At 43.9% G+C, this 26,569-nt stretch overlaps 1 protein-coding gene and 1 long non-coding RNA gene across 2 annotated transcripts in view; one reads left to right on the forward strand and one right to left on the reverse strand.

Annotated features, from left to right (window-relative positions):
* Positions 1-26,569, forward strand: part of AATK (apoptosis associated tyrosine kinase) — an 82,325-nt gene that overhangs the window by 33,669 nt on the left and 22,087 nt on the right. The window contains exons 7-9 of the mRNA XM_066586672.1: positions 9,098-9,182; positions 12,309-12,430; positions 18,639-18,788. Coding sequence (XP_066442769.1) covers positions 9,098-9,182; positions 12,309-12,430; positions 18,639-18,788 — 357 coding nt within the window. The remainder of the gene's footprint in view (positions 1-9,097; positions 9,183-12,308; positions 12,431-18,638; positions 18,789-26,569) is intronic.
* Positions 6,365-12,466, reverse strand: LOC136587873 (uncharacterized). The gene is made up of 3 exons (XR_010787510.1): positions 12,318-12,466; positions 10,061-10,130; positions 6,365-6,595 (listed from the first exon to the last, which is right to left on the reverse strand). It is a non-coding gene; the product is annotated as an uncharacterized lncRNA (long non-coding RNA).

Here is a 26,569-nt window from a genome sequence, read left to right on the forward strand (position 1 = left end):
TTCATACCCTTCCCATATCGTTTCTATTATGACAGCACCAAGAATATGCTTGTTCACAATATATTCAAATGCCCATAGGTGCGAGATATGTGGCTGCCAGCCAGCGGTAACATAGAGTCACAGATACAAGCACTGGTAATCATTGACTTCTGTATGGCTAGATTTAGGCACAATAGAAGCAATTTGCTCAGAGTGCAGTACATCTAACTCAAAAGATGTGGGTCCCCTTTGGTCATAGAGTATCAAGCAGTCCCTTACTGAATAGCCAATCCATCCCTGAGCACATTACAAGATATTTGATTGGAATGATTCTCCATATGGATAATGACTCCTCAATACACTTTTCTACACCATTTTACAATATGGAGGCTCTAGTATCCTGTTGTACCGCCTCTAGCTTGGATACAAGATGTAAACCAATAGAATACAAAAATAAACCAGCGCTCCGGTGTTTTGGAAGGTGACAATCAGAGAATGCAACTATTTGTATATGGAATTTTAGTTGTACAATGAGTGTTACTTACTTCACAGGGGTGCTTGTTGAAAAGCACCCCTGGGTCCAAGATGGCAGGCAGAATTCAAACGATGTATAAGGAAATCTTTTATTTGCGACGCGTTTCGGCCGTAAATTCGGCCTTTTTCAAGCCTTGGATACAAGATGTGATACAGGCAGGCATGTAGGCTCTAGTACCCTGTTGTAGCGCCTCTAGCTAGGATACAAGATGTGATACAGGCAGGCATGGAGGCTCTAGTACCCTGTTGTAGCGCCTCTGACTTGGATACAAGATGTGATATGGGTGGGCATGGAGGCTCTAGTACATGTGATAGCTTCCCAGATCATCACGCTAGCAGGGGGCAGTGTGCCGCCCCACAGCAAAGGCAGAATTTACAGACTCGACTGTAGTCACTGCCCAAACTAAACTTGGATACAACACTCAAGACAACCCGGTTCCATACTGTAGCAGTCCAGTTTCACTATTCATGACACCACTGCAAATGGAGGAGATGGTGGGTGTTAAAGGCCGTACATGTAATGAGTGCCGTGAGACCAAATATCCTTCAGCCAAGCACCTGGAAATGGTTCCAACAGACACAGGGGTGTAACAATGATGCCACCTGTCTCTGGATGGTGGAAAACAAAATAGTTGGAGCTGCTTATGAGATGATCCTCTCTACTGGTGGTCTGTTGTGGGCGTCCTGATCCCGTTCGCCTCGTGTTTGTGCCCTCGTACATCCACTAGTCTTAACACCTCATAACAGTCTGGTCAGAACGGCGGGCAGTTTGTCGATATGACCATCCGACTTCTCTTATTCCGATAATGCACCCCTCCTCAAACTCGAACTGGGTGTAATCTCTTCAATTGCATTGTAGAGACATGTTTAGTGGTCAACAAGCTCTACACAGGCCACGGGGAAAACGTGTTACATAGATGCAACCCAGTTATGGCTGAGTCATTCTGACACATCAACCCTGAGCACAAGACGCCAACATCACGCTGAATGTAAGGTCGTGTTTACATAGGGAGAGATAATGTGCATACACAACAATACAAATACCAGATAACAACAACAATCTGTACTGTGAAGCTACACCAAATAAATCGGATGTGCGTGCAAACCACCACCAACAGACAAACGCCAAAGCACCAATAACACCAACATGCATAAGCAGATGGAACAGCTAATAAATATGTGGTATTAGTTTTTGGCCAAAGTACGTAAGCTCATGAGCCCACAACAAGGTTCCTCATTGTCTCGTAAGTCCCTACTTTACCAAGACAAATTAACCCCAGGAGTTCTGCCTACAAGTGGGGCGATCATCCCAATAGGGACACCCACACACTAGAACCTAGGGGCCTAGCTTGCCCTAGATGGTATACAACATATACGCTGAACTGGACACCGTTCACACGCATAAACAGACAAGGGACATACACCCTGAACAGGTAACTGCTCACACCAACAACAGACAAGGGAAATGTATACACAACTCATGTCTGCTCACTTACACAGACACTAAAAACGTCGTTGTTTGCATTGAGAGACATGGAAATCCTACCTAGAACCTCACACATGCTACTCTCACCAAATCAGAACATGCACGACTCTAAACATTAGGGTTCTACGAGGAAATGGGGGAAAAGGGATAAATGACCAGCGCCCTCTAGCTCTCCGTGGTGGGGTTGGCACTAATGGTTTGCTGGTGGGTATAAGATTGACACCAGGCAAGTTTTTATGTTTTTCTTCTGTGTAGTAAACTGTATGTTGAGCAATTTTCTAGTATGTGCATCAAACATATGGGCAATAGTTTGTGAACCCCATTGGACACAGGGTCCAATTTGACCGAATACAGTAGGGGGAAATATGATGATGTTATATACAGTAAGTAAAAGAATAACAGTTGATGGTTCTCACAGCTTAGGGAGGGCGCTAACCTTCAGGGAATGACTGCTCATCACTGCCAACCATTTTATGGGGTTTTGTCTAATCACTATCAAAATTCCTCTGACATCCTTTAATGTTGTGATTTGCGCTTGGAACTGTGATAGTTCTGCGCTATACCATCTCCTTCGACCAGCTTAGGGCGCATTCGCACGAGTGTATATGCGCAGCATATTACACGTGTATTCTTTATGCATGTAATACACAGTGAATAGAGTCCATTGATTTCAATGAGTTAATTCACAGCTGCATATTTTTCATGCAACGTTTGGTCATGTGAAAAAACGCAGCATATTCTATCTTGGTGCATATCACGCACAGTAAGGCCTCCTTCACACGACCGTATGCGTTTTTTAATCATCACCTTTAACTGCAAAACTTAGAGTACTCAAAAATGTGGAAGAAAACATTTACTAATTCTACACCTAGTTTTCTCCCCCCAATTGTTCTCATCTCCGACGTACGGCAAATATATAGCAATTCATTAACTCTGCTGTGAAGTAACTTCCTGTTATGTGACTTCCGCTCTTATGAGTGTGTCACATGACAGGAAGTCCATACTCAGAAATTTGTTGCTGCTACCATGGCAACCCCAGAATAAACACAATATTTACAATACCGAGGCAGGTAGATCAGGAAGAACACGGTGCGTATTGGCGCTATTATTTTTAATACAATGCCCCTCTAAGTGATGTGGGATGTCCCCATCCACCTACCTCTGTCTGCATTGTGGCTACAACGAAGCATGAGTAATTACCTCCTACATTACCGTGTGATTGCATCTTTGCTGGATCGTCGGAGTGAGGGTGCAAGCCGCTGGAGGTAAACTAATCCTAATTAGCAGTAAGGCCAGACTTACACGGGCGTATCTCACAGTGTGCAGGCTGCTAGATATACGTACACGGCAATGACATAGCGTACTGACTGCATGTTACTCATTGCGATGTACTATTTTGCTGTGCATGCTCGCGTAATATGTGCCAATATAGGACATGCTATTTTTCTTGCATGCTTATTTTGAAAAGAGATAGTGAAAACGAAACCACTGAAATGCATTGAAATCAGAGGTTTCATTTTGTCCTGTTATGCGGCCATAGATGTGATGGAGATAGATATGAGAGAGAGAGAGGCCGCCTGCAGACGAGCGGGTCGGATCCGGCAGCGAGAATTCTCGCCGCGCGATCCGACCCGAGCGCCTGCAGGGACGAGCGCGTACTCACCCGCGCCTGGCGGCCCCGGCTCTTTCATGTGCCAGCTGCCGCACAGCCGGCGCATGCGCAGACCGGAGCCATCAGCCGGGTGAGTGCGTGCCCCGCAGAAAATTAGGACATGCCACGGTTTGTTTGCCGCGTGAGATTTCGCGCGGCCAAACTGCGGCCGTCTGCATAGGAGTGCGTATTTTAATGCACTCCTATGCAAACTTTCAGCGGCGGTAATCCCGCGGCGGGATTTCCGCTCGTGTGCAGGCGGCCAGAGATAGATAAATAGATAGATAGATAAATAGATGGAGAGATATGAGATAGAGAGATATGAGATAGATGGATATTAGATATAGATAGATAATAGATAGATAGATAAATAGAGAGATATGAGATAGTGAGAGAGATAGATAATAGATATATAGATAGATAAATAGATGTGAGATAGAGAGATATATAGATAGAGAGATATGAGAGAGAGAGATATGAGATAGATGGAGAGATATGAGATAGTGAGAGAGATAGATAATAGACAGACATTAGATAGAGAGATAGATATGAGATAGGCCGCCTGCAGATGGGCGGGAATTCCGCAGCGGGATTTTCGCCCTTGGAAGCTGCCATAGGATTGCGTTAACAAACTCAATCCTATGCAGATGGCCGCGGTTTGTCCGCGCGAAATCTCGCGCAGCAGACAAACCACAGCATGTTCTATTTCTGTGCGGGGCTCGCAGAGAAACGTCGCTCATCAGCCGCCGGCTCTGCTCTGCGCATGCGCCACATGAAAGAGCCGGAGCTGCAGGGCGCGGGTGAGTAAAAGCTGCTCTCTGCAGGGGCTCAGGTCGGGTCCCGGCGGCCATAGAGAGATGGATATTAGATAGAGATATGAGATAGAAGATAGATAGAGAGAGATATGAGATAGATAGATATGCGATAGAAAATAGAGAGAGAGATGAGATTGAGATAGATAGATAGATAGATATGAGATAGATGATAGAGAGATATATAGAGAGATAGATATGAGATATGAGGTGCCTTAGTCAGACCTCATCTGGAATACTGTGTCCAGTTCTGGGCACCATATTTTAAAAAAGACATAGACAAACTGGAGCAAGTTCAGAGAGGAGTTACCAAGATGGTGATCTGCAAATCATGTCCTATGAGGAACGGTTAAAGGATCTGGGGATGTTTAGCTTGCAGAAGAGAAGGCTAAGAGGATACTTAATAGCTGTCTACAAATATCTGAAGGGCTATCTATCACAGTGCAGAGGGATCAGCCCTATTCTCATCTGTACAAGGAAAGACTAGAAGCAATGGGATGAAACTGAAAGGGAGGAGACACAAACTTTCTGACAGTGAGGGTGATCAATGAGTGGCTCAGGTTACCACGGGAGGTGGTGAGTTCTCCTTCAATGGAAGTGTTCAAACAAAGGCTGGACAAATATCTGTCTGCGATGATTTAGTGAATCCTGCACTGAGCAGGGGGTTGGACAGATAGATAGATAGATAGATAGATAGGACATAGATAAATGGATATAAGATCTGTAATTTTGCAACATTTGTCTGTTTTTAAATAAAGAGGTGTATTGGAATGGATTTTTTTCAAAATTTCGTATCACGTCAGGTTTTTTCACAAATCACGAAAATGTGAAAATGTAAAATGTGATTTTTTAATGACATTGATTCAGGACAACGTTTGTAACGTGAAAATGTTCTCTGGAAGGATGGAATCAATGTGCAAGGAATAGATAAACATAAATACATAGCTGATTACGAAAATAAAAATGGATTGGTCTGTATCACGTCAAGATTTGCCGCACTCACAAAGCCTAAACATGAGAGAAAGTAATCTTGGCACGCCGGTATGACTCATACCTCACGCCACCTCTCCCTTCTTTCTTTATATTGACCGTTCGGTTGTTTCTTTGTGGCATGTACAATAGCTTTATGTGGTTGTATCAATCAACCAGACATATTTTGCTTCATATGTGGCTGTTCTGCGACAGGAAAATAGAGGCAAAATATTTCGCCTTTTGTGAAAAATGCTTATTTTTAATACTTCGGGATTAATCTAGCAGATCAGAACAAAGCATGGGTTCGTCACAAAGTGTACTGTGCAGGTGTGGAGGGGTCGAGGAACTGTAAAATTGGAAAAAGGTAATCAATGCCACTCGGTGTACCCATGGTGTGGCGTGAGCCAAGAAATCATAGTGATGGCTTCTTCAGATGGCTACTTCTGCATAGTGAAGATTGTGGGCCATACCAGTGCCAGTAAGTGTAACATTGTGTATCCCAATATGCCATCTGCCATGAGACCAGTGCCCCATAGTAAATCCATCCTTGTGCCTTCTCCGTCCAATGTCTAGCCCGCAACAGACACCAATTCAGACGGTGATACAAGTGATGAGATGTAGCAACCAGACAATATGAAGGATGAAACCCCAGTGCCATTTACCCACCATGAAGTGAATGATTTGGTTCATGATCTGAATTTACCCAAAGACGCCTCAGAGCTGTTAGGGTCACGACTGCATGAAAAGACCTGTGTCCTAGTACGAGATTCTGCTGGTACAGAGCCCGAGAAGCAGAATTGCTTCCGTTTTTTGCTGAGGAAGGCAGTTTGGTATATTGTCAAGACATTCCAGCAGTCGTGAAATACTTCAACATTAATTACAATTCAGGAGAGAAGAGGTTGTTCATAAATGCCAGCAAATCCAGTTTAAACAGTGTTTTATTACACAATGCTAAGATCTATCTGTTCCAGTAGCGCATTCTGTGACTATGAAAGAGACATACGAAAACCTTACATTTCTGCTGGAAAGTGCAGTACAAGCTTCATGAATGGTCTGTGTGTGGGGATTTCAAGGCGATTGCAATATTGCTCGGCCAACAAGCAGGCTACACCAAATGTCCTAGGGGTCAGAAGCATCGGCCCGTCAGAAGTACCTTCACACCTGGTGAAAAAAACAGAGTTTCACTTCCACTAGTTGATCCCTTGAAAATACTGTTGCCAATGCTACACATAAAACTAGGCTTAATGAAGCTATTCATGACAGCTTTGAGCAGGGACAGTAAATGCTTTCAGTACCTTGGTGTAAAGTTTCCATCAAACACTTCTGAAAAATCTAAGCTGGCATTTTTATAGGCTCACAAATATGAAAATTAATGGCAGACAACATATTTGAGAAAACCATGAGAGTGCGAATTGCGAGTATGGACTTCATTCAGAAAACTCTTTGGGCTGCAAATTACACCATTTTAGTCGACGAGATGTTGGAATCCTATAAAATGCTTGGTTGCAACATGAGCGCCAAAGTTCACTTTCTTCCGGCTCATCTAAATGACTTTCCTGACAATCTTGGTGATTTTACGGAGGAACATGGCGAGCGCTTTCATCAGGATATTAAAGTGATGGAAAAGAGATATCAGGGAAAGTGGCACAAATGATGGCCGACTATTGTTGGAGACCGCACGGACGAACCCCGAAGAAAATCCAAAAAGAGGACATTTCAAGGGGAGCCAAGTGGTAAATGTTAGGTATGTTTGCATTTCCACACGTCACAAACATTGTCATTTATGAATGTCATTAAAAAGTAAAGTTTTTTTGTAATTTTCATATTTCTGTGATTTGTTAAAAAACCTGACGCGATACAGAACTTTGAAGGTCATTTTCGGAATCTGCTGAAAAAAAAACATTCCAATATACCTCTTCATTTCAAAACAACAAACTTGCATATATGTAAATAGACAGATAGATACCCTGTTTCCCTGAAAATAAGACCTACCCTGAAAATAAGCCCTAGCATGATTTTTCAGGATTTCTGAGGATGCGTGAAATACTGTATATACCCCATTTCAGAAATACACCCAAGTTACAGTTAATAAAAAAAGTCAATCTAAATAGTGTCTAGGCAACTATACATGTTAAAAAGTATAAAGCTTTTGAAGCAAAAATTAATATAAGACCTACTCTGATTTTTGGGGAAATGGGTATGAGATAGATAGCTAGAATCTAATGTACCCTGTTTCCTCAAAAATAAGACCTACTCTGATTTTTGGGGGAAGCTTGAAATATAAGCCATACCCCGAAAATAAGCCCTAGCTGCGTTACATTAAAAAAGGAATATTTATAGAGATGAGCGAGCATGCTCGAATAAAGCAGTTACTCGAGCCAGCATCGCTCTTCTTCAGTAACTGCTTGCTTGTCTGAGCGTGCTCGGGGGGGCGAGAGAGATCTCTCTCACTCTCCCGCCCGCCCCACCCGCACCCCCGAGCATGGTCAGACCAGTAAGCAGTTACTCGAGAAGAGCGATGCTTGCTCAAGTAACTGCTTTATCCGAGCGTGCTCGCTCACCTGTAAATATTTACCTTGGAGGCTCAATCCAGGTCCTCCTGCTGCTGTCCAGAGCTCCGCCGTGCGTCCTGCAGTCCTCGCTCACCCACAGAAGATCACCCAGGAAGCGATTGCTCCGATTGGTTCTTGAGCACTGCTCAGCCAATCAATGCAGCGCTCGATGAACCAATGTGATAGCTGGTTCTACGATTGGCAGAGCAGCAGTCAAAGAACCAATCACAGCCATCGCATTGTAAAGGCGGGATTTATGAATTGGCCAATCAATGCCACGTGTATTGGAGCTCCGGAGAGCAGTGTGAGAGACCTGAACTGAGCCTGCTAGGTAGGTATAATAAGACATCTCCCAAAAATAAGACCTAGTGCCTATTTTGGGGCAAAAATTAACATAAGACAATGTCTTCTTTTCGGGGAAACACGGTAGGTGATATTCTCTGAGCACTACTGCATAGTATAACACAGAATATCTGTACTTGCTTAATATACAAGAGAGCCCTTCTCCTCCAGGCGCCAGAAAAAGAATCTTATATTGTATGAGATAGTGGAAAACTTCCTGTCTGCATAATGATCTCGCACTATAATGTGACACTTGTTCTTTTGAACAGTCGTTTAAAGATCCGTCTCCACCATTTATTACATTTGTTCTCTAAATCTGAAAAATGAACGTACAAAAATCTACTGGTGACGATGCCGCAAGAAAACATTTGTTGTTTTTTTTAAATAAAAGTCCATAAAAAATGCAAGTTGGGATAACTCCATATATTTATGGTCGAAAAAAGCACCAAAACTGTCGTAACATTAAATGATTATGACTTGAACAATAAAAACATGTTTAAAAAAAAAGTCCATGGGGGAGGGGAACTAATAATACCATTGCCTGTATTTTGCAGCACTCCATAGGGTTTGTCACTTTTATTTCCCCACACACCATTTGAGAGCTCTCACATTCTAGAGAGACTATCCCACCGGTCAAGGCGGCAATTGAGTTGTGCTTTTGCCGAGTTGTATGATAGTCTTGCTTTTAGTGACTTTGCCCCTTACACTCAGTTTGTGGCTCTTATTAGTGTCACTATTTCATGGTCTTTCTCTCCTCTCTCATACATAGTGACCTCGCTCTGCGGAACTGTCTGCTTTCGGCTGACTTGACTGTGAAAATTGGCGATTACGGACTTTCACATTCTAAGTATCGTGTAAGTACTGAACATTTACTGTTAACAATATTGAAGGGCGATGTAGAACTTTTTCAGCCAATCATATTCATCTGTCCCATGAGGGTTTATTGAGTCAAAGACCTTGTCTCATGAAGACAACCACTCTGTCACTGACAGCTGGATGATCACCGGTGATCAGCGGCAATCACTGACTGACGCTTTATCTGCCCAGAAATGTAATTCTACATGGTGACCATTTAAATGTATAGCTGCCCGTTTAATGCATGGTTAGCCAAGGTCTAGAGCAGAGGTTGCCTTCATGAGAGAATCCTTTAAATAGAGGGGCTTCTTCAGTCAAGAACCCCCCCCCCATTATCTGAAACAATGTAGTCGGACTTCAAAAATAATCCTCTGCACAGTCAGCAAGTAAGGGGTGAACTGGGCCCAGTTACATCTGGGTTCTGGTATCAGAGGGGCCCAAATATTCCTCAGGCACATGTTCATACTAGCCATACATGTTTGATGACACCAGGCGATGGACCAACGATTTTTTCACTGGGAGCATTCTATTACACATTGATTGTTCATGTATCGTTGACTGCACCATATACTTAGTAACTATCAGACAAATATTTGAAATATGGCTACCCTCTTTCCAGATGGTGACGATCTGTCTCCGATCAACCAAAACGGTCATTCATTGTTAATTTTCACCTACCATGTGATCATCTTGGTTGAAATTGTCTTTGATCAACTTTAGCCTGACGTGTATGTCCACCTCCCCTCCTTCCTTATGACAACACTTATTCCATTCTGGGCTTATTCAGTTTTATTTACTGTTTGCCCACAATTTAAGCAAAGTTTACTAGTTTTCTAAGTCAGGGGTATTCAACAGTTTTTTGTAAACATCCACTTACCAGGGTCTACGATTACAGGAATGTCTGGCAGGTTAAACATGGGCTTCCTAATGTGAGGTACAAGGGGTTACTAAAATAAAAAAAAAAAATTACAATAAACTGTTAAAGGGGTTGTCCCGCGAAACAAAGTGGGGTTATACACTTCTGTATGGCCATATTAATGCACTTTGTAATGTACATTGTGCATTAATTATGAGCCATACAGAAGTTATTCACTTACCTGTTCCGTTGCTAGCGTCCTCGTCTCCATGGTGCCGTCTAATTTTCAGCGTCTAATCGCCCGATTAGACGCGCTTGCGCAGTCCGGTCTTCTTCTTTTCTGAATCGGGCCGCTCGTGCCGGAGAGCGGCTCCTCGTAGCTCCGCCCCGTCACGTGCCGATTCCAGCCAATCAGGAGGCTGGAATCGGCAATGGACCACACAGAAGACCTGCAGTCCACCGAGGGTGAAGATCCCGGCGGCCATCTTCGCAAGGTAAGTCAGAAGTCGCCGGAGCGCGGGCATTCGGGTAAGTACTGGACGGTTTGTTTTTTTTATGCCTGCATCGGGTTTGTCTTGCGCCGAACGGGGGGGCTATTGAAAAAAAATAAAACACGTTTCGGCGCGGGACAACCCCTTTAAGTTGTGATGGTAAAAGTATAACTCTCTTTGTTCTATCATATGCTCACTGTGCAAATTAAAGGGGTTGCCCGGTTAAAATTGTACTTTTTAAAATTATATCCAAATGATTTAAAACAAACAGTACTTACCCTCCTCAGCAGAAGTCAGGTGACCGCTGCCTGCTACGACCGAGGCCGTAGCATCACCATCTGCTCTCCTTGTATCACCGCTCACATTCTGGGCGCCATGAGTTCAAATTATGGCACTACAGTCTCTAATTGGCAGATGGGGACTTTATTTCCATAGCAGGGGTATGATATTATAAGGAAGGCTATAACTTTAACATCACAACTTAACAGCTTTTTAAACTTTTTCTATATTGTGGCTAACCCCTTAAATGGTCGGGCCTGTTTGGGTCTTAAAGGCAACCTGGCACCTGTCTAAATAACTTTTATAATTTTTTTTATACTCACCCGCTTCCTGATTCTGGCAGGATATCCTCTGATATCCACACACCAGACAATAATCTGACTCTTTTCAGGGTCCCGTGCGCACACTTTCCTATACAGGTTTATGGGAGAAAGCATGCGCAGGACTCTGAAAAAAGTCAAGTTTTCGTCTGGTGCATTTCGCAGGATCTCTTCTGATCGTGAGCTATCCACAGGGCGTAACTGTACGTCCTGCTGCCTTAAATACCCCGCATCCAGGATGTACAGTTACGCCCTGTGTTTGAGCGATTCCTGTTTACTGTGAATGGAGGCGGAAAATCTGCCGCATTTCCATAGCGTGTGAACGTACTCAAAGTCAGGTTCCACGCAGCATTTTTTGGTGTTTTTTTATAGTTTTTTATAGGATAGGACTTGAAAAATGCCATACAAAGGGAATGTTTTAAATGTAGAAAAAACCCATTAAAGACCTTAATAAAATGTTTGTGTGAGGGAGCCATAACAGTATTTGTAGTACTGGGCCACATTTTCAAACTGCAATCAGCCATGTATGCCAGCTCACAGCAAGCTCACTCCTCCTTGGCTGCCATTGACTGAGGACCACAACGTGGAGCATCCAGCGCACATTCGCCACCTGCTATTGTGAATAAATGGAGAATGGCATCTGGGGCCCTGGGGATCGAAGGGGCCCCTGGGTCCTAATGCAGGTTTAGGCCCCAATTTTTTTTTTCATGCACAAATGCCTCTGCTGCCCATGGCTGACTCCATGACACCTTCGCCATAATGCAGAATCGATTCCATAGATTTATTCCCACTTAGTGTTGTTGGGTGTAACGTCCCCCAAGGGAGTGCTGGGAAAGACGTTTTTTTGTTACCCCTGCCGCTCAGACACTCCTGTTACTATGTTACGCACATTCTGTATTCTGTAATGGAACACCTTGGCGCATCGCCAGCTGTCCCCAGCCCGTGCCAGAGGAAGCACCAGGCTGCCCAGATTAAGGAAGAGGAGGGGAAGTCACTCGCCCATCTCAGAGCACGTCTCTGCCCGAAGGGGGAGGAGGGGACTTCAGTGTAACCTCTCTTCATCAGGCTGAATCAGACGTCTGCTGATCCTCGGAGAGGAGGAGGGGGCAGTAGTAGGAAGCAGCAGCAAGGAAGCTTAAAAAGTGTATCTAAGCTGCTAGCTTTGTTTGTGTCTTACAGGATGACTACCTTGTGACGTCGGACCAGCTGTGGGTTCCGCTGCGCTGGATCGCACCGGAGCTCATTGATGAAGTACATGGGAACTTGCTGGTTGTGGATCAGACCAAGGCCAGTAACATCTGGTAGGAAGCGATATTTGTCTCGTATTTGTCACCAGCCGTTGGTCTTGGGTGGAGCCCTGCGATGTATGATGCTGTACTCTACTGACCTGCACTGTTCCTTGTTTACTCCTTCCATCTGCATTACTGCTTATTTATAAGTACGTAGCGCTCGATGCTTGGATGCCGTCCCACATATCGCACTTTGTTGACCAAAAATGAACTTAGAACACAGCAGCAAAATACGTTGAGATAGAATTAAGTGGCAGCTTTATATTGCTACCTTACACATGATGGGAAGGATAGACTTGTAAAGCCTAGCGACAATTATGTAAATGTAAAGGGGGCCTGGGCTTAAGACAGGGGTGCAGCTTTCTTACTTCGATCCCCTTGTGATTTTGTGCCATAGCACTGACCACGGGTCTATGGAATTATTAGTAGTGTCTAATAACTGCATTATAGAAAAGTAGAGTACTTAATCGAAGTAGAAAGATCTACCCCAAGACAATATCAGCTGACCCCTGCAGCAAATGATGTGCACATAAAAGGCGGATAAACCTAAACTTAAAAGAGCATATAGTTTGATAAAAATGTATTTGTAGCAAGAAGAAGTTGTACTACAGAGGAGTTTAGTTTAGTTTGCTCGCTTATAGATTTATGTAGCATATTAGGTCCATAGAGGACAAGCAACATGTAGATATGCCCTCCTTTATCATCCTGCGTGTTACATACTAGTCAGTTGAGTCGCTGGTTTACTTCCATGCTGCTACCGTACAGGGGGCTCTGTGGACCCCATAAGACCATAGCGTTCTGTAAATGTCAACCAAGTTTCTTGTTCATGGAAGCTCACGATATTGGCCCAGTATTATATGCAACAGTGAATCCCATATGTTGCTATGTGCAGGGAGGACACGTGTTTCCTCAGTCCGATCTTCGTACTTGTGAACATTGTTATTGCCAGAGTTACAGTTTATTATGCTTTAATCTTGCTTTATGTATGGTAGGTCTTATAGGCATGAAAAACGGCTCATCTATAGGTTTTGTCCAATAGCAGCTGTAATTCCTCATTTTCTAAAGGTGGTTACAGAATATCTTCTTCAAGTATTTGCTACAAAGGCACATTTAACACTGTGTTTTAATACAAGTAAAGTTTTTTAGGGGCTCAAACTAGCAAGCGGTTTCGTGTGATTGAAGATTTTTTTATACAAAATATTTTTGCAATGCCAAAAAAAAAGCAAAGGACAGGACAAAGTAGAACCATGAGCAGTACATGACGAGTTACTTTCCATCTAGGTGACCTAGCATCCGAAGGACTCCTCTGTCACATAAGAGGACACTCTTAGGGACCCTAGTTCAGATCTTACATAAGGTCCCAGAAGGCTCTGTCTAGTAATAAAGAATAACCATGTGTAACCTCCTAGTCTTCAAAATAGAACATTTGTAGGCGACAAATTGACATTACTCTTTGCTGCAGTGAGGTCACAAGCTTAAACAGAGTAGGAGCAATTTTCTAGCAGCCCAATTAGGGTTAGACCAAAGTTAGTAGAGGCGCCAAAACTCTTTCATATAATGCGTGGCTAAATAAAGTTAAAGAAGTTGTCCAGGATTAAAAAAAATATGACTGCTTTCTTCCAGAAGCAGCGCCACTTCCGCTCCCAGGTTGCATGTGGTATTGCATTTCTTTGGAGGAGAGATGCAGTACAAGACACAACCTATAAAGAGGTGTGGCACTGTGTCTGTCAGAAAAAGCCGCCATGTTTTTCTCACTCTAGAAATCCCTTTTAGCATACACGGAAGGATGTTTTTATGTGGGACGGCATCTGCGTCCGACAGATTGTCCCAGCGATGATCGTGCCTGTGCGTTTACAGGGGAACGATGATCACCAGTGAATGGAGGAGGATCGGGGGATCGTTCCGGCTCACCTGCCTTCATTCACAGCAAACAGGCAGTCATTCATAGATGAACGACTTTCCTATTTACACAGGCTGATCATCGCTCAGTTTTTATGCCTGCAATAACTGAACGATGAACGAATTTATTGTCTGTCCTTCAATTATGCATGCATTCAGACTGATTGTGGGAATCTGAACAATTTCTCAGCCCATGTAAAAGGGCCCTTAGATAATTGTCTGCAGATCCTTCCAATTTCTAAAGTTGTTCATGAACATACGATGAATACTGGTAGAACATTCCAATTTTAAATAGACAAACTAAAGTGGATAGAGGCCCCCCAAGTCTCTCCAAACACCAGATGTCAGGGGAAAAGAAGGATTGGGCATATTGAATTTCAACATGGCCAATCCTTCCATTCTCAGGTAACATAAGGCACCACCAAAGGTGTCTGTCAGCAGCTTACCCTCTTTTCCTCACTGAGTGCGTATGCACGGTCAGCCGAAGCAAGTATGTATCTATATGGAGGGTTGGGAGGAATAGCGGACTAGCATTTGTCAGACAGCTAAAGTGCATAGTGAGCCTTAAGAATCCATCAACAATGTAATAGCAGAACTATTCCCCAATGTCTGCTGTTGGGGAACACAAAGATCTGTTTAACGACATCTTCACAGGAGGCGTACATATCACAGGGGAGCGAATGAAGCAAACCTCAGGAGCTGAACCCCCACCTGCAATGGTGCAAATCGGATATAACTTAGATTCTGTCTAGTAACCACTTAAGGGCCATCTAGACACAACGATTATCGCTCAAAATTCGTTATAACGATCATAAGTGAGTGATGGTTTTGCTTTTAAAGACGGACGTTTTAATCCAATGAAAATCGTTGGAAAATTGACGTAGCGGCCGGGCATTACAGTCGTTAGACTATCGTTGTGTAGCGTTTGCATTAAACGATAATTGAGCGACAGTTTGTTTGAAAGGTGTGCGCATTTAGTGAAGGGGAAAAAAAGAGCTTCTTTGTATCGGCTCGTGAAAATCATGGCTGCGCTTATCTTGTCTTTAAAGAAAACCGAGCTGCTTGGCAGCGACAGAAAGAAACTAGATGTCTTTAACCCCTTCCCGCTCCATGACGTACCGGTACGTCATGGCAGGCTGGTACTTCGCGCAAAATGACGTACCGGTACGTCATTGGGATAGCGCGAGATCATGACTGACCTCGCGCTATCCCGCAGCGGGAGCCGGCTGTCAGTCACAGCCGGCATCCCGCTGCAACAGCGGGGGGGCATCGGAGATGCGCCCCCCGCTGTTAACCCTTCCCTGCCGCGATCTAAGTAGATCGCGGCAGGGAAAGAGTTCACAGAGGGAGCGCTCTCCCTCTGAGTCTCCGGCCGGCTCTCGCGATGTCATCGCGAGAGCCCGGCCTGTCACCATGGCAACAGGACGCCAGACACTGGTGTCCTGTATTGCCTATGCCTATGATCGCTGTATAAGCTCTGCCATGCCTTATGACAGCGATCATAGGGACTCAAATTGTGTAAAAAAAAATTAAAAAAAAAAGAAAATAAAAATGTAAAAATAAGAAAAATGTAAAAAAATGTAAAAAAAAAAACCTTTTTTTAATGCTTTTTCTAATATTAGCATAAAAAAAGGTAAAAAAAATTAAAACCCCACATATTGGGTATTGGGGCGTCTGTAACGATGTGTACAAAAAGTTGAACATGCTTTTTATTTTGTACGGCAAAAAGCATTTAAAAAAAAGCTAAAAAACAGAGGCAAAATGCAAATTTTTAGCATTTTGCCTCCCAAAAAATGCAATAAAAGTGATCAAAAAAGCCGTACATTCCCCCAAATGGTACCAACAAAAACTACAGCTCATCTCGCAAAAAATAAGCCCTTATAGAGCTCTGTACATAGAAAAATAAAAAAGTTACAGGACTTTGAAAGGGGTTTTATTGCAAAAAAGTGTAAAAACCTAAAAAAATATAAGAATTTTGGTATCGTTGTAACCATACCGACCCGCAGAAACAATTTAGTGTGTCATTTATGCTGCATGATTAACGCTGTAAAAAAAATAAAAAATCCTATGGCAGAATTGTTGCGTTTTCTCTTCCTGTTATCATAAAAAAATAATCAAAAGTTTTACGATATTGTCTATATACCCAAAAGTGGCACCGATAAAAACTACAGCTCGCCACGCAAAAAACAAGCCCTTATACGGCCGCGTCGACGGAAAAATTAAAAAGTTATGGCTTTTGAAAAATGGAGATGGAAAAATACCAAAAATCGCTTGGTCCTCAACGCCAAAATAGGCCATGTCATTAAGGGGTTAATATAAAAGTAAAAGAAAAACTCGGTGGTACAAACGATAGTATTTTTGTCATTGGAATGTAAATAATCTCTAGCTCAGAAATTCGCGCGAGCCTAAATAAAAATAATCCGTGAATCCAAGACCTTCACACGTGCGTTTAAAAAGGCGAAATAATTTTTCAATGGTCTTGGTTGCTGCTTGCAGGGTGCGTCACAACGGCACGGCCAATGGTTGAGTACTTGATGGGCGTGTTAAAATCAAAGCTTTGTCCTCCCGACAGCCAATCGCTCTGCCTTTAGCCGGCTGAATGTACGCCCCGCTAAATGATTAAACACTCCCCTCAAATCGCTGAACAAATGTCATTTAAACCAAACGAATAGCGAACTGCCGAACGATGGATTTTAAGCGGACTGAAAGACAACGGTGACGAATAGGTAACGGAAAATGCACAATAGGCGCAAGTTTACACGCACCAATTATCACTCAAAAGACGGCTCTTGAGCGAATCTTGAGCAATAATCGTTGTGTCTAAATGGGCCGTTAGTTGCTACAGTCAATAGTGACAGTGGCATCTAATACATTAACATATGGGAGCTCCCCTCTAGTGATCACAGGTTTAGAACTATTTATGACAACCAGGGATCTAGCGAAGACCCTTTGTTCTGCAGAGGCAAGGTCTGATAGGATAGCACGTAGTGTATGTTGAAGGCCATAATATATATATATATATATATATATATTTATATATATATGTTCACACACGGGATAGTCCTATTGCCCTTGTAGAATATGAAATAATTTGACACAGCTATAAAAAATAAATGTAGTTGTTAATTTCGCATCTATAAAACAGCAATATTGTGTTCTGTATCCCACAGTGAATGCTGTAAAAGAGAAAAAAAATACAGAATACCAGATTTGCGGTTATTTGCTCACTTTGCCTCCCCCCATAAATTAGATAATCAGTAATGGTAACAATAAAAACTTCATCTCACCACAAATAGTACAACATGATAAAAACAATACAAGCTTAGCGTTGCCATAATCGTACCAACTTGTCGAATAAAGCTATCAGTTCATTTCTATGGCACAGCGAAGACTGTAAGAACTAAACCCAAAAAACATGGTGCTGTTGTGTGAGTTTTTATACATTCGACTAAATGTAAAAAGTATAGTAGAGTTTCTCAATACATTATATGGCACAGTGTTCCGATGGTGACTAGAAAAGTTATAGTTCTTGAAAGGCGGGGATTAAAAAGTGAAAAAGCTCTGACCAAAAATGACTGTTGCAAGAAGGGATTCATTTTCTGTTTATTTTCTGGGTTAGTTGTCTCCTTCGCTCTCCCTGGGGCCCTCTGTCAGGGCTAGACAACTCCCAGGAGCCGGATAGCCAATGTACCCGGAAGTAGATGGTGCTGGTGTCTAATCTTTGGGGGTTCCAATTGGCTACATATACACAGGAAGGAGAAACAAACTTCCTATACATCTTGCTGTAGCTGACTCCATGCTTTTCACTGCTGGCGCAATCTCTGCATCTGTAGGCTTTGCCCCGTACACTCAGGTCAGCTGGGAGGGATGGAAGGTATACTATCACTGAGGCCAAGTGATTACCAGATGCAAAGATGTCCTGACATTGAGGCTGACTTCTTTTGAAGGCCGAGGGTGGGGTGAGACACATTTTACGCTGGTAATTATAAGTTACAGGCAAAGACTGAGTGAGCCAAAGTTCACCAAGTAACTGAACAAGTTAAAACAAAGAGAGCCCAGTGTCGTGTTTACAGTCTGAGCGCCAGTGGAAAAAAAAGAAAGCCCTTAATTATATTATCCCTGCTATGCAAATGGAGGCAGCGGGAGCGTCAGGAATAAACCGCAGGAAATCATGTGTTTTTTCCAATGAAATTAGCTTTAAGAAACTACAAACTTACAAACTACTCCATGTGTTTCACTGTACGTTATGACTGTGCCCATAAGGATTGCGTAAATGCTGGTGTCATTCAGTGGTTTATATGACGTCTTCTTTCCCACAAAGGTCGCTGGGTATCACTCTCTGGGAGCTGTTTGAATTCGGACATCAGCCCTATGACACATACTCTGATCGTCAGGTCCTCTGCTATGTTATCAAGGAACAACAGCTCAAACTACCTAAACCCCAACTTAAACAACTCCTCGCGGACCGCTGGTAAGAGAACCCCAGTTACATATATATGTATGCACTTGTGGACCAACCTACAACTATGGAAAATTTACTACCTGGGTATACCCCAATATTCATAGAAGAGATCCCCCCAGCAGTGGGTCCTGAGCACCTCCAGCAATCAGCTGTTATCTATGGGATAAGCCAGCATTAAGTGTTCAGCTGTCCTGCAGCGCCATCACAGGAGGTATAAAGCATTACATGGTGACCATTGGAATCATGGTCTGTTCTCTTCTCTTGGCCAGAGTGGGGAGCAGATACAAAGAGCATCACTCTGGAGGACATATCCTGTATTAGGCATTATTCACATAAACGTTTTATCACGGCTATTTTGTCGCTGAAATCGCGACCATCTGAAGCATTGGATTCTAATGCATTCGGTCAGATGTGCAGTTTTCCGGCGTGTAAAATCGGCCAACTGGAAAAAATAGCTGTGGATTGCAGACGGCCATTCTTACGTGCAGCCAGAAAACATAGGTCTTGCCCTATTTATTAGCCGCGATCAGCCGGCAGCTCCCATAGAAGCCAATGGGAGCTGCCAGCAAAGGTAGGCGGAAAGAGGGACTTTAGCAGCGGCTCGCGTTGCTAAATTCCCTCCCATCTCCACCCCCAGACGCCCCCTACCGCCCTTTGCCGGCAGCTCCCATAGGCTTCAATGGGAGCTTCTATTGCTGCTCTCAGCCGGCAAAGGGAGGAGGAGACAGCTTGGCTTCGCTAAACTTTCTCCCCTCGGTCAGTAGAATACCGGGCTGTCGCAAGTGCTTCCACAAGTTTTCAATGCTAAAAAAAAAAAAAGAATCGTCCATAAATAGGTCATGCAGTGATTTTTCAATCTTGCAGTATTACTACAAGAGAAAAATGGCTCATGTGAATAAACACATTGCAATCAATATGTTATTAACACACTCACGTTCCGTCCATATCGCTATCGGATGGCGCTCATGCGTGAAGCTCGCCCGTGTGTGTGCACCCTTACTGCCAGATATTCCTACAGAAAATCGCTGATTGCTGGTGGTCTCAATGGGGGGGGGGGGGGGGGCACTTTGTTATCAGCGTATTGTCAAGGGACCCTTCTAACAAGTGGGGATTGTGTAAAGCTGAGAATCCCTTTAACTGTATGACCGATATCTGAAGCGTCAAGCATCTATGGCTGTTCTGCAGATGCCAAAGTATAGACCTAAGATTGAAGGGAATACAATTTCCGCAGTACACACCAGAGAGGGAGTAGATGCGCCAACTGTGTCATCTTGGAAACTAGAAGTCACCAGGGATTTTCTCCAACCAGAAAAACATGTAAAGAACTTGGATAAGTCACCAGAGGAACCTACACATCATGGATTATACACCATAGAAACGTAGCAAAGGTCACAACAAAGGTCACAAACTACTCGACTGACTACTCAACACAATATCACATAACCTGTACATGTCAGACCATATGAAGGTGGCCATCCATGCAGATTAGATATCTCTCCATGAAAATATTGCCATGAATGTCCACTTTAACCCTTTCCAAACCAATTTGTATCCTGGTTTTCCTCGGGGGCTTACTCTTTTTCTGCTGTTATACAACAGCGCTATATGTTGGCTAAAGCCAGTACTGCATGAGGTGACATGTTGGATAGACTCAAACAGCAGAGAGGCTGGCAATATACAGTAACAGAACCCCGACGGGCATCTTGAAACATCGGAGCTGTACAACCTTAAATCATAATGTCTTTAGACGTCAGACAGTGGATTGGAAAGGGTTAAATGGGTATTTCTATCTCAGTCTATCATGGCTGAGCTGGGAATAGCCGTCCTGATGCCGCAGCCCGCAGTGGTAAAAACAGTGGAACTGACTATTCTAAACTATTTCTATAACTCCCATAGAAGTGAGTAACCATTATGAAAGCAACGTAGTACAACCAGTTCAGCTGTTTCCGTAATCTTTGCCATAGAGGTGAGTCACGACGGGGTTGTAGAAGTGAGGATCCCAGAGGTGTGACCATATCTACCAGATATGCCATAAATGTATGAGATTGGACTCCTCCTTGAAATGGGACCTGACAGCACTCCTGACATGTCTTCTAGTAAATACTTCCATTCCACATGCAGTATTTATGCTCAAGAAATTTGTTTTACAACTCTTCATTGTGCCCTTTTACACGAGCCGACCTGCCAGGCACAGATGCCCGACAAGTCATCCCAGCGACAATGGTTCCTGTGCTTTGACATAAGAACGAGCATTGCTCAATGAATAGAGTTGATCGAGGATCGTTCCGACCCATCCACCTCCATTCACAGTAAACAGGCCGTCGTTCATTAGTGATTGCTGGCCTGTTTACATGGCTGATCCCTCTTCAGTTTTCTGCAAATTCTCGTTCACCGTTCAGTCGGGCAGCATTTACACTGAATGATAATTTCCAGATTTACACTGGATGCAGGAATCTGAAAAATGTAATCAGCCCGTGTAAAACGTCCCTTGGTCCTCTTAGAAATGTATGAAAGAATTAATAAGTGGGCGTCATCACTGCCCTTGTCAGGTGGACCTGCCCTTATCCACTCTGATACTACCCAATCAGTGCCGGCGGCTTTAGAGTAAATGCACATGTAGCAGAAAGTCCATAGCAAATTCCACTACAAGACATGAGGATGAGATTTTAACAAATCTCATCTACATGGAGCATAAAATCTTCACATGAACATTGAGCAGATTTTTAATTCTGCAGTTTGAAAATTTCTGCTGCGGAAAATGCAGATTTCTTGCAGGTTTTCCCCATTGAATTCACTGAAGAAGAAGTCTGCAAGCGGATCCTGTCATTGTGGATCTGAGCAAAATCCACAAGTCCAGATAAGTTTAAAATAAAACCAAAAAAGCTTAGATCTACTGGATTGTTTACATGGTGGAATCCACATTGGTCCTATCTGACATGAATCCGCTTCATGAACCACATCAGAGAACCATCCAGGAGCCACAGATTTCGGCTATGAATCTGCAGTTGGTGCAGACCGCCAGCAGATTAGCTCCTTTCTATGGGGCCAGTCCGGCGACAAATCCACAACAAGCAGTGATAGGGTTACTTTATTTTCCGTACACAAATTTTCATCCTGCATGTGAAAAACAAATTGTGGCATATACACTGCAACACAGATTTAAATGAATGCTAAAGTTTGGGACGCAGATACACATTGGAAAAAACTTGGCCACGCCTTTCGATTTTGTCAGGATCACCTAATGATGTAATATTTTTGGGGCCACCCGTTTTTTCACTGTAGGCAGTTGTTGGGAGAAAGAAGGTTTAGAGCAGATTCAGACAAGTGCGGTTTTGTCCCATGTGATAATCACAGCCTTAAATGGGACAAAACGAAAACCACTGATCTCTATGGTATTTCATTGGCTTTGTTTTCACCACCTCTTTTCCTGGATGTGATTTGTACGGCCGGGAACAGATAGGACTTGCCCTATCTTACCTGCACGTAGTGACTACCGCGTGCGGGGAACACGGGCAGCCGCTGTCTTCCCGCCTCTTTTTTCAAACTCCTGCACTCTGTGTAGGCCATCTGAATAAGCCCTTAGCACGATATATTTCATTCCTGATTCTTTGTCCCCAGGGGAGATTAGCTGCCACCCTTTTCCCATGGAAATAAACACGCACAATCACTAAAGTGTGCATTTTATGGGGACGTCAGGGGAAAGAACTGCTATTTCATGTGTATGACTGCCCCGAGGCTACAGAAGGACACATCCTACTAACCATGAGACTTGGAAAACCCAGAATTTCATTTATTCATACATTTACGGCAAGAATAAGGCCCTTTTACATAGAATGATTACCGTTCAAGTAATCATTGGATTGCACGAAACTGAGCGATAATCGTTCAGTGTGAAATGGCCAAAAAGCAATAATTCATTCGCTTATTATAAAAACCTGATGATAATTGGTCTGTGTAAACAGGCATCTATGAACGACTGCCTGTTTACTCTGAATGGAGAGAGGCAGCCGGAAAACTTTTCTAGCGCACTCCACCTCCATTCACAGGAGTAATAATCATTATATAAGTATTCTAATCGGTAAGCCCTCGGCCGTCTCCCCATGTAAAGGGTCCCTAACAGAGGAACAGTACAATGCAGAGTTTCAAGATGATCCAGAATTATTATTCCAAGAGGAATGAAAATAATAACTTAAGGGCACACGTGAATGAAGTTGACCAACCCTCTCTTAGGCCTTAGTCAGACGGGCGTTTTTAGCCGCGATTTGCGCATGCGCATGCGTCCGGCGATTTTATAAAACCATTGCTTTGCAATGGTATCGGACACATGAGCGCTTTTTATGCGCTCGTCCGATAAATTATAGAACAAAAAATCGCAGATCGCACCTATCTGCGATCTGCGATTCCTGTTCTCTTCTGTATATGCGCTCAATGGGGCCGGCGGCAGCAGCGCCGACCCCATTGAGAACATATAGAAGACAAATCATTCTTCTCTGCCACAGCTGTAACAGCTGTGGCAGAGAAGAACGATGTTTGCCCATTGAATTCAATGGAGCGGCAATACAGCCGCTCCATTGAAAGCAATGGGCTGCCGGCGTGCGCGGGGTGAATTGTCGGGAAGGGGTTAAATATATAAGCCCTTCCCTGCAATTCATCCTAAAATGTGTTAAAATAAAAAAAAATTGTATACTCACCTTTCCGCTGCAGCTGGAGTCCAGCCGCGGCCGCTGTCAGTTCTCCTGAACTGCTTCTCGGCACTATTCAGCCGGCGGGGCTTTAAAATCCCCGCCTGCTGAATGATCTGCCTCTGATTGGTCACATACCTGACCAATCAGAGGCCGGTTTCACTCACACACCCATTCATGAATTCATGAATGGGTGAGTGACTGCTGCCTCTCAGCGCTGAGCCAATCAGGGGCAGGTCTGACTCACATCCATTCATGAATTCATGAATGGGTGTGAGTGAGGCATGCCTCTGATTGGCTCAGCGCTGAGCCAATCAGGGGGCAGGTCTGACTCACACCCCCTTCACACCCACTGCAGGACGGCCGCACGGAGCTCCGGCTGCCGGGAGAAGGTGAGTATACAATTTTTTTTTATTTTAACACATTTTAGGATGAATTGCAGGGAAGGGCTTATATATTTAAGCCCTTACCGACAATTCATCCCGGGCTCACCCGCAGCGCATTGCTTTAAATGGAGGCGGCTCTATTGCCGTCTCCATTGAATGCAATGCGCTGGACAGCTCCGGCCCGTTTCTAATGAAACGCGGCTAGGAGCAGATTTTCGGGCGACTTGCGCTCACCGGTCACACGATTTGTGGATGCGCATCCGTCATGCGATCCGCAAATCGCGCGAAAAAACGCCCGTCTGACTAAGGCCTTATGCATAGCACAGACATGGTAAGTTGGGCAGACCAGATATGGTTTGGAAGCGCCAGTGTTTTTTTCTGGGGGACTGTGAGCTAACATACCACTAGTGTGAACACATTTCTGCCAGGACAGCCTCTTCCACACGGGCGATAGCAATTTGGATGCAAAAAAAAATTCGCATCGCTGTCACTGCTATGCACTTGCGCTTTTCTCGCAAAAATTCTAACATTTTCTCATGCGATGTTATAGCGCGAGAGAATTAGTTATCAGACAGGTGTGAAGTGCACCGTCTCTGACACAGCCCACTCGCAATTTTCATTTAAGTCACACACCTGTATAACTTTTACCTTTGGGTGTGTCAGTGTGGCATCTTTCAGCGCGGCACATTGACTCGTGTGGGAAATGTTGGCCCATTGGCGCCTTGACATTTCCTCAGGATGGCTACTGTAACTCCTCGCAGTTCTTGCTTTGCTCTCCAGAACCTTCCCCTACGCTGCTGGGAAATCCCTTCTGAGAGGCTCAAAAAGCCCGCCCTGGAGAATTTGCATAGCAGGCAGAGTTTTCTTACATAGCATAGCATGCGTGTCGCTAGTGGCTGCTAATTGATGCTAGAAAATCGCAGACTCCATAGGGAAACAGGGGCTACAAAAAAAAATAAAAAATCGCTGCAGTATAGAGCATGCCACGATTTTGTAATCTTGCTATCTCGCATGCTACAAAATATTGCATGTGTGGAAGAAGCCATGGCCTCTACAAATATGTGATGTCTCGTGGTCACGCAATGCGAGGATATCGCCTGTGTGGAAGAGGTCTTAATTGCATCAGCTTACAGAAAGGTGGCTTTTCTAATCAGTTTGGTTATAAATAGCTTGAAATTACATATTGTAATGTAGCATTATCAGAACTCCTTCTGCCGCAGAGCGCATGGCTGGTGGTGATGCGAGAGAAAAGTTTCCTGTCTCCAAGAAGACTGGGACCCTCTCTCCCTAAACACCATCAGCCACGTGCTCCTCTCAGCAAAGTGTGCTGTCCGGTACACCTCCCCCGCCTGTCCTGGGAGAGAGCACTCACCAAGGGCGCATTCACACAAACGCATTTGCACTGCATATTACGCATGCAAAATTTGCATATGTAATATGCAATGTAAAAACTCATTGGTTCCTATGCATGTTCTATTTTTGTGCGTCTTGTGCACGAAAATAGCACATATTGACCTAACTAAACTAAATTGCCCGTTGAAATCAATGGGAGCATGCTTGAATGTTTTTTTGCGCATACAAATACGCCAGGCATGTGTACACTGACCCTAAATAATACTGTCGTACATGTAGTTCCCTTAGGGCTCCTTTACACGGGCGTATTTGCACACGTAACATTTTCACGTACAGTACACAGAGAATGGAACCCATTGATATCAGTGGATTCTCACAGATCTTCCTTTTTTGTGTGCACATTTCTCTCAAAAAAATAGGACTTGCTCTATTTTGTGCGCATTCGCACACTAATGGTCCCAATAGAAGTCTATGGGATGTGCGCAATTCTGTGAAGAGAACCCATCTGAAACAGGTTAGGCCTTTAGCCATTTAAATCAAGGCGAGTTCAGCTACTGTGCGCAAATCAACATGCCCTGCATGTGCAAAAAATACAGTAAAATGCGCCGATATACGCACAAAAAAAGCAAATGCGTTGTGCTGAGACACATTTGGCTATGTGAAGGAGGCCTTAAACAAGTTATAGCATCACATTGTGACTAAACAATACCACCATACTGCTAGGCTGCCTGCACACGGGAGAGCCGGATTCCACTGTGGGATCTGACCCTGACAGCAGCTGGCGTCCACGCTTACTTGTATTTTTGCTTCTTCATCTGTACTGCGGATGGACCCGGCTGCTCACCCTCGGACATCTGCTGTACAGATAGTTGTATACAAATTTATTTTCACCTGCGCCGTCGCTAGGCGATGACGCAGAATTCACGACCTGTCCACAATGTCAATTACGGATGGGCCGCAGGTTGGACGGCTTCCATTGACTTCAATGGAAGCCGTCCATGCGGACACAGCATGAAAATGGAGCATGCTGCGTTTTTTTCTCTGCGCACGGAAACCGCAATTGGTTTCCGCAAATGTACAGGAAAAAGCGTTTTTCCATAGCATGCTATGGACGGTATTTGCTGCTGAAATGCGAATCTGTTCGTGTGCAGGTGGCCTTAGTGAATTAAAAGCACTACACCAAAACCAATATTACCGTCCTACAGTGACCGTACAGTTGTACACGGGTGCTCTGCAGACCGTATAACTGACTACAGTGCTTTGAATTTCAAGGACTCATAGGTGATGTGTTCTTTGAATGACGTCATTCACTTTCCCTTTACTTCTCCATCTGCCTTGGACCTCCATAACGACGTTTCTTGACAATGAC

Source organism: Eleutherodactylus coqui, chromosome 13 (genome assembly GCF_035609145.1).
Source record: "Eleutherodactylus coqui strain aEleCoq1 chromosome 13, aEleCoq1.hap1, whole genome shotgun sequence".
In the NCBI taxonomy this organism is placed as follows: domain Eukaryota; kingdom Metazoa; phylum Chordata; class Amphibia; order Anura; family Eleutherodactylidae; genus Eleutherodactylus; species Eleutherodactylus coqui.